The sequence below is a fragment of the Megachile rotundata genome, chromosome 5, assembly GCF_050947335.1.
Source record: "Megachile rotundata isolate GNS110a chromosome 5, iyMegRotu1, whole genome shotgun sequence".
NCBI classification, from domain to species: Eukaryota; Metazoa; Arthropoda; class Insecta; order Hymenoptera; family Megachilidae; genus Megachile; species Megachile rotundata.
In genome coordinates this window covers 19,907,979-19,917,158 of record NC_134987.1, presented here as the reverse complement: position 1 = coordinate 19,917,158, position 9,180 = coordinate 19,907,979, and the positions used below count along the sequence as shown (strand labels likewise).

At 34.3% G+C, this 9,180-nt stretch overlaps 1 protein-coding gene across 4 annotated transcripts; it reads left to right on the top strand.

Annotated features, from left to right (window-relative positions):
- The first annotated feature begins 4,966 nt into the window (after positions 1-4,966).
- LOC100879072 (protein ABHD18) lies at positions 4,967-9,002 on the top strand. 4 transcript variants are annotated; one of them, XM_076532050.1, is made up of 10 exons: positions 4,967-5,196; positions 5,957-6,037; positions 6,320-6,404; positions 6,516-6,698; positions 6,798-6,910; positions 7,004-7,142; positions 7,216-7,413; positions 7,495-7,771; positions 8,067-8,334; positions 8,440-9,002. In XM_076532050.1, exons 1-10 carry the CDS (start codon positions 5,183-5,185, stop codon positions 8,498-8,500), a joined length of 1,419 nt encoding a protein of 472 aa, XP_076388165.1. In that variant the 5' UTR covers positions 4,967-5,182; the 3' UTR covers positions 8,501-9,002. The 4 variants fall into 4 exon arrangements, with proteins under 4 accessions (XP_076388165.1, XP_003703357.2, XP_012140628.1 ...); XM_003703309.3 differs by having other exon boundaries at positions 4,969-5,196; positions 8,049-8,334; XM_012285238.2 differs by lacking the exon at positions 4,967-5,196 and adding an exon at positions 5,284-5,689 and having other exon boundaries at positions 5,785-6,037; positions 8,049-8,334.
- Positions 9,003-9,180: the final 178 nt, after the last annotated feature.

Here is a 9,180-nt window from a genome sequence, read left to right as displayed (position 1 = left end):
TAATTTTGTAAATATTTCGTATTTCTTCTGTCAGTAAGCATTGACAAATTCTTTTTCATCCAAAGTGCTATCGTTAGCTCCCTGCGGCACACAAGCGGCCGTATGCCTTAGATTAGTTGCGTTCCATTAGGCCTGGATTCAAGAAACGCATACCACCTAGAAGGGAATGTTAGGCATTCGACCACCTAACGAACGAAATATAATCCATAGATAATATGTAGCGTGCAATCGATTGGCAGATTTAAAAATCTGTAGACTGCGAGACAGCCGGTCGAGAAATTCGAGAGGAAAACGCGCACGGTCCACGGATCGAAAGTGGACTCCTCCCGATCTATACATATATCGTCCACATCTCGTATGAAAGCGATCGGTTACCTCAGCTGCGGTAGCAGCTGACGAGCCTTCTGCCGTGCCACCTTCGCCACCGGTAGATATTTTCTGTAGGACAGGTGCTTACAATCTGCCCATGCGACAGCCGGCTTTCGTGACGATTCGTTGCTACGCCCGAAACATCGTCCGAATCGTTTCGATCGATATGGACCAATCGTATCGTGATGCGACTCTTCTTAGTAATAACTCCGACCAACAATGTACGATTTTTGGTAAACCCGAAAGAGTATGCCTTTTGTGTTCTACGTTGTAAGTCTAATACTTGATCCAAGTAACTTATTGTTATATTAATTACGAGTAGGAAATCTACGAGTCAGTCCAAGTAAAAGTAATAATATCGAAGAGAAACGGGAAAACGAAGATTACGAAAGAGGCAGTATAGCTGCTAATTCCACGATCCCTGTAGACTGTAGATAGTAGAACGAAGACCGACTGTTTCCCATACATAAATAACGCCTCGCCTACACCCACCGTATCCTATGCTCCCATTATATCGTATTATATCAACTACCCATTATCCGAGCGGTTTTCTTGTTGCTTCATCTCTTCTCGAGATATCGTTGGTTATACCAGATATTAAAGGGGATTTCGATAAAAGTCGTAACAGATTATTCATGAACGAAGAAAGATTAAAAATGCACCGGCAAAACATTTTCCGGTCTATCAAGCTCTGTCGTTTCAATATTGATACGTTTGCTTTTTATCAGAAAGCTATTGCGTATGTTCCGTAAAGAAAAGTTACAATCTCCCTGGCTCGTATCGATGAAAATAGGCTAATCTTATTCTTACGCAACTTCTTAATTATTAATTTAACATTCATTATTCCCTAAATGTTGACTTTATTCAAGAATTTCCAGTTACGCGCTGGCATATTATTTTGCCGAATTATGGTAATTGTACTGCCCATAAATACATAACAAGATAATGTAAGCTTAACGTTACAAGTTCTTTAGAAACCATAGTATTTTTACTAGCGAAGGAAGATAGAAACAAGAGCTCCATCTGTCAAACACGAAGCAATAAATGACTTCTCGGAAGGAAGTAAGGAACCGGAAATGGAGACTCGAACTTGGCCCCTTTTTCTTCGTTCACGGCACCGTGAACGATCGCGCGAATTAACATTTTGATTCCGGGAGTCGTAGGGTCGTTTTAATTTATAATTGAGACCCCGAGCTAATTGCAGTCAAGCGCAGGTCTATAGCCGCAATGTCGAATAATTAACGGATCCTCCGTGTTGCGCACCGACGTATTGAACAGAGTATAATAACCAGTGAACTGCAATTATGTTATACGATTTCCGATTTAATCGTCCAACGATCCTATCTCGATTCTTGAAACCTTCGTGTAATCCTTTGCTACGTCGAAGAAAAATCTGTCGATAAAAACTATGAAAAAATGGGTACATTTTTATATTTCGTAAATATATAAACACTGTTGTTCAAGTGAATTCAGAAACTTAAATAGTTACTTGCTACAAGTATAATGTGTCGCAAACGCTTATGAGTCTTTAGACGATTTGTGATACGTACAATTAAAAAAGCACTAAATAGATAATGTTAAATGACGAAAGAAATAATTAAAATGTTTTTTTACTTAGTCAGTTTAGTCTGGAAATCAAGGAATCGTGTTACTAAAAAGTGATTAATTTAATAATCAGGAAATAGAGCGCGAGCTATATTTTTGAATTAGGTTTGCTTAAAAATTTTTTTCAATTGCAATGACATTCCCTATATTACCGACAAAGAACAGTAAACGAGTGAACTGAGTGCACATCAACAGAAATGGTCGATAAAGTAGGAAATCACATGCAAAACCTGTAGGGAAAACCATTCTCTAGTGTTCTATTCTATGCTTCGCCTGTAGTATTTCTTCGAATCATGTTCAAATGAGGTAACTAGGTCTGTTTGATTGAGGCGCTCTGCGCCTAACCTAACAATGTTGAGCGAGCGAGTAAATTTCACGATAAAACAAAAATAGTCAACCGTGTCATTCAGTTGAATTGGTTGAGTGGTGCAAGAGAAAAACGTGGACAAAAAAGTCGAAAAGTCAAGTACATAAGCGCGAGCAAATTCAATTTTGCATTAAAGTCTACGGGGATATGGTTTTTCGGTAATTATTCCTCCGCGGCATGTGCGGGCGGTGCGCAGGAGGAATATACACGATAATGAGCATGCAAAATCGTTAATTACTCACTTTCTGAGCACAGTCTATGAACTTTTACGATTAAAGAATGATCAACAATGCATTATTTACATGGTTCGATCATAAAAGTTCATAAATAATGTTCGGGTAATGAGTAATTAATTATTTTGTTGCAGCCTTGCGATACGTACATGAGCCGCCTATGTCAATTCTACTGCGCATGCAAAGTGCAATATTTCAGCACTTTAACGACGTAGTATGGTTCCTGAGGCATTTAGAAACAAATTTCTATTAGGGTTTGATGCGTTTTGACGCCTTATAAAGCCAGAAAATCAATTTTTGTCGAATTCGGTCGAAAACGGTACAGGTGGCGCCATCTAGCGGCGAGCGGCGGAACTACGAAAAACTAAAATTTCGATTTTCTCGAAAACCAGGAACTTTTCCGAAAATCTGAGATATACAAATTGTTCCTTGTCGCCTACGGAATCCAACGAACCTAATTATAGCCTGCTAGGACCATTATTAAAGAAAATAGGAAAATAGCCCATTTCATGGACTAAAAAATTGCCGTCCATCTAGCGGTGAAAGTTGGAACTACAAAAATAGAAAATCTCGATTTTCTCGAAAACTAGGGACTTTTCCGAAATTCTGAGATATACAATTGGTCCTTGTCGCCTACGGAATCGAACGAATGCAATTATAGCCGGCTAGGACCATTATTAAAGAAAATAGAAAAATGGCCCATTTCATGGACTAAAAAATTGGCGTCCATCTAGCGGTGAAAGTTGGAACTACAAAAACATAAAAATGCTATTTTCTCGAAAATTAGCGAACTTTGAGTACTTCTGAGGCCCGGAAAGTGTTATGTGATCGCATTAGGACCAAAATAAAGCAATAAAAATTTCCAGGAAGCTTTAATAAAGAAAATTAAAAAAATGTCATTTTATGGAGAAAATTTGTGGCGCCATCTAGCGGCGAAACTGCGAACTAAACTGAAAAAACGTATGTCCGAACACGCGTTAAAGGGTCAAATAAAAATTTATTTTCTGGGCTTAATACGCAATAAAATGAATAACTTATTTAACAAAAATTGTTTGAAAATGTCTAAAGAACCATACTGCGTCGTCAAAGTTGCGAAATATTACTTTTTGCATTTTTCTTTAACGCGTTTTCGGACATACGGTTTTTCAGGTTAGTTCGCAGTTTCGCCGCTAGATGGCGCCACAAATTTTCTCCATAAAATGACATTTTTTTTATTTTCTTTATTAAAGCTTCCTGGAAATTTTTATTGCTTTATTTTGGTCCTAATGCGATCACATAACACTTTCCGGGCCTCAGAAGTACTCAAAGTTCGCTAATTTTCGAGAAAATAGCATTTTTATGTTTTTGTAGTTCCAACTTTCACCGCTAGATGGACGGCAATTTTTTAGTCCATGAAATGGGCTATTTTTCTATTTTCTTTAATAATGGTCCTAGCAGGCTATAATTACATTCGTTCGATTCCGTAGGCGACAAGGAACAATTTGTATATTTTAGAATTTCGGAAAAGTTCCTAGTTTTCGAGAAAATCGAAATTTTAGTTTTTCGTAGTTCCAACTTTCACCGCTAGATGGCGCCACCTGTACCGTTTTCGACCGAGTTCGACAAAAATTGATTTTCTGGCTTTATTAGGCATCAAAACGCATCAAACCCTAATAGAAATTTGTTTCTAAATGCCTCAGGAACCATACTACGTCGTCAAAGTGCCGAATTATTCATTTTTTTATTTTCCTTACAATCAATGAGGATCAGTTTTTTCGGTGATTATTGCTCTGTGGCAAGTCCTATTTAAAATTTTTTTTTTGTGTCCATCTGGATGTACATACGTATGTGCGTGCAAAATTTTATGAGAATTGGTTGAGTGGTGCAAAAGAAAAACGCGAACAAAGGAGTTGCAAAGTCAAGTATAAGAGCTTCGCTCGCCTTCGGCTCGCTCGCTCAATGAAATGTGTCACTTATGCGAAGGAATTGTCCATTTCGTTAACTTCGACATTGACCGTCAGATAGCGGTAAAAGTTCTATCTTCGAATCGTCCATTGATGCAAAAAAAGAAAACATGAGTAGAGATAAAACTTACACAATATATTCTGCTTACTAATTGAAATATATGTAATAGCGCAACGTGATCCTCTTCTACAATAAAAATTAAGTACTTATTTTATAAACCAAATTGCGATAAAAATATCGTACTCGAAATAAATTCCAATTCTCGTTGACTAAAATAATGCTATCATTATATTATGTTTCGAAATTTGAAGAACTTTGGTTTCTGTTTATCGGTCAGAAACACTGATTAGTGTCACATGAAATATATATGTACGTTTTATACGCGAATATATGTATATTGAGATTATTTTTGGTCGACATTAGAAGGGGAAAAGATTACGCAAAACACCTTTTATATACTTTGTATAACTTTGAAGTCTATCAATTACTGCACTGTACATACTTATGCGAGATAGAAGATGAATTTCTATAGATAGCAGTTTTTAATCTATACCTTCAGTGACGTATTCACGTTGATTGAAGTAATAACACGACTTTAGTCGAATACAAATCAAGCAACAGTTTTAGTTTTTTTGTTTCGAACTAAATTATCAAATGGGATAAAATGTGCACATTTAGGTAAGGTTATCATAAAAAATTTATCAAAAAATAAATTTTGAAATACCCGGTGTCTCAGATACATATATGTATAATTCATTTTGAATCTTAGAAAAACATAAAAGGTATATGTATGCAAGTACATGAATCAGTTATATTGAATTATTTACTATATTGTTAAAGTTGCCATCTATTTTATTCGTGAATTATCGTTATTATTATTATTGTTAAAAATGAATCATCGTTAGATGGCGCATAAGTTTGACAGAAACCCGTATCGAAATTTAAAAAGGATCTATATAACATGCATATTCGTGTTGTGATCAGTGCACTTTCATTACGTATCGATTTTGAAAACGTGTTGCGCTCTCTTCGGGGCGTAACGACCTTTACCGAATGGTCGTTATTTAAAGAACATATCCATTGAAATTACGATTATATTTGTACACACTCGAAGATGCGAGAAGCGGATATTCAAGTGCGATATATTCGCGAGATGTCATCCGATCCAATCGTACCTATCGTCTGATCAAAACATACGATAATTGTACCCGCGGCAAGTCTGCAATCAGTTCAAGAGCAATGTCGACCTTATTATTACTTTTTTAGGAGTCGTGGCATGATAATTCTCACGAAACAATATTTGTTTTTTTTTTAAATACCTCGAAGCAACAAGTATCTGAATGAAACTGATTGTTTTTCAAATTTCCCGTAAATTTTCATCATTGATAGTATAATATCTAAGAATTAAAATTAATCTTTCATTTACAATGCCACGCAGTCGTTTGGATGCAGTGTACAGAAGTATTTTACTCACAAAATTTTTTACGAAAGGTTGGGGTAGCCCTGAAAACTTGAAAAGGTAAGAAACATTATTTCTAACCTTCTTTATTTCGTTTAAAACAAACCTCAACACTATATTCAGTTTCGAGTGTGTTCCATATTATTTATAGAGTTAACATTTCAACAAATCCTACATTGCACTGACATATCTTTTCTTTTGCAGTTGTTTTTGTAAAATGGTAAATAAACTAAACAATTAAAAAAGTAACAGAATAAAATTATTAACACTCAAGTATTAAATTAACGACAGGAACAATGTATCTGATTAAAGTGTGGATACTAATCATGATCTGTATTTCAGGATTTTTGAATTTAGAAAAGTTATTGCCAATAGAGAAGCATGTTACAATTTAATACCTCGTGACTATCCCATCAATATAAGCAAGGTATAATAAAAATTATCATAGAAATGATTTTAAAAAAATAAGAACATACAGTTTTACCTACTTATAAATTCTACTTATTGTTTCACTTCCAATGTATGCACTTAAATGTAGGATGAAGAATGGTCAGATTGTCATATAATAGAAGGATCTTTTGAAAGCCCATTCCATAAACATCTTCCTGGTATAATGCCTAGAGAAACCATTACTGCGCATTTTCAATTGGTTCTACCACGTAGATGGAGTTCCCACAAAGTAAAGCCCATTTGTTTACACCTTGCGGGTACAGGAGACCATGTAAGTTTTATTCATTTTATACTCTGTAAACTTTATTATCTGGTATATAAATTTTAGATACTATATTCTTGTATTATTAAACTAATTGTATGCCATTAGTATTTCTGGCGGAGAAGAAATTTAGTCGCTAAACCCTTACTAAAAGAGTCTGGAATTGCGTCCCTATTATTAGAAAATCCATTTTATGGTTCCAGAAAACCTGAGAATCAAATGTAAGAATTTGTATATACAAGGTTTGTAGTTGTAAGAACATATTACATAATAGAATATGTTTATGTTTATTTTGACACTGGTGCACTTTATAGACGGTCTAGTTTACATAATGTCTGTGACATATTTATTATGGGAGGATGTTTGATAATGGAATCAATTGTGTTACTAAATTGGTGCGAACAGCAAGGTTTTGCACCTTTAGGACTGACAGGACTGTCAATGGGTGGTCATGTTCGTATGCTTAGATTTAATTTCCGTTTAAAAAAATCTGTAAATCCATTAGTAAATATTAATTTATATATAGATGGCTTCTTTAGCGGCAACTAACTGGCCAAAACCAATACCATTGGTACCTTGCCTTTCATGGTCGACGGCATCACCGGTATTCACGCAAGGCGTAATGAGTGCTTCAATTAATTGGACACTCTTAGAAGATCAATATTTTGCAAATGAGCTTTACCAAAACGATCTTGCTAAGATGGTGAGAATTATTGGTGAAGAAGTAAGTAGATACTATTAGAGTATAAGAAAGTAGTATAAAATTACGACCAAATACCAAACATTTCACTTATACCATTTCTAGGATGCATTTTTAGCTGGTCAACATTTTGCTCAACATTATCCTGCAAGTATGAAAAGAATAAATGAATTACAAGATAAGTCTGAAGGTGCTAATAAAAAAGTAGATACTATAACTGCCACTGAAACTGTGATTAACAAAGAAACAAATCAGGACGGTGCGTCTGAAAACGAGGACAATAACATAAAAAATGAAATTACCGAAGAGAAAGCAGCTAGAATATTTCCTTTGAATCTTATTTCTAATAGATTCAAATTAAAAGATTTAAGTGCTCTTAAAGGCAGGTACTTTGCATGTGCAAAAACATGTAGATTTTTCGTCGAAATAACTTAAATAACCATTCGTAAATAACAGATACGGGTAATTTATTTATTTCTTTTACTTAAGCATAAAGAAACAAAATTTATTAAAATTATGTTGAATACTTCATGATTATTTTAATAATTGTTACTAACAAGATCGCCTGCTACTAAATGGACACATTTTTTTTTGCTTCTTCTCGAAAAAGCATGGTGTGACATAAGCATGATCATCGTACTTGTTATCTTTGGCAATAGGTGTTTGTTTGTTACCAGTTCCGCGACATCCGTTGTTTTCGGATTGTAAATGGCGTGAACGAGAAGCACTGCAATTTATGTGTGGAATAATGGATGAATGTACGCATTTAAAAAACTTCGAAGTACCTGTTGATACTGAACTGATTATTGCTGTCTGTGCGAGAAACGATGCGTACGTACCACGTGATGGTTGTATGAGTTTGGATAAAATTTGGCCAGGAGCTGAAATTCGCTATATAGACGCAGGACACGTAACTGCCTATCTTCTTCATCAGAAAGTATTCAGGTACATAAATATATTTCTTTGTACATATGTACATATGTCTGTTTAAAAAAATATAATGATATTTATGTATCTTTTACTTTCATTTAATTTACTTATCACTTTCAGATCTACTATTATTGAAGCATTTGAAAGGTCGATGAAAAAGTATCCCTTACAAATTAGTTGATACAAGTGCAATTTTAGTGATGAACTAAATCAGTTAGAGACAATGTAACGAAACTTTTATAAGTGACTATTTTTGGGATGTAATTTTGTGTGCTCATTCATAGTATTATTTAATTCTCCTTTTTTAGACACTTTACAATTTCTACCACCTTTTATTTATAAGGAGTCGGCCAAACGTTGATATTTTTGTTTCAATTTTTGTTTTTCCTACTGAAAGATCCTTATTATCGGATCATTTTTGAGAAAACCAGCTTTTAAAAACTTAGCATATAGTAATGATATATTAAACAAAAATATCAACTATTAGCCACCCTGTTGTTAAACAATTTCGCTACATTAAATATTGAAAAAGATAATCACGTCCGTAAATGGACGTAATTCGTTATACTCACAATCTATACATGTTATATTGTTAAATATAATAAGATGAAGTATGTATTTTACGAATCATGAATAAATTGTAATATATTTTGTAAAAAGCAATAAACTGTTTTATGCTTTTATTATTACAGTTTGATTACGAACAAGTCCAAAAATTTATTTTAAATCACAATGTAGTTATACATATGGATATATTAATGTACTAGTAGTGTAGCGGTATGACCAACTAATAAAATAATATAAAATAGAATAGTTGCTAATAAGATAAATGCGATAAGCGTCGATTGAAATTTGAAATGA

What these genes read in the sequence shown, in the direction of transcription:
- LOC100879072 (XM_003703309.3), top strand. An exon ending in AGCCCTGAAAACTTGAAAAG is followed by an intron (nt 6,038 to 6,319) that starts GTAAGAAACATT and finishes TCTGTATTTCAG; the next exon opens with GATTTTTGAATTTAGAAAAG. An exon ending in AGAAAACCTGAGAATCAAAT is followed by an intron (nt 6,911 to 7,003) that starts GTAAGAATTTGT and finishes TGCACTTTATAG; the next exon opens with ACGGTCTAGTTTACATAATG.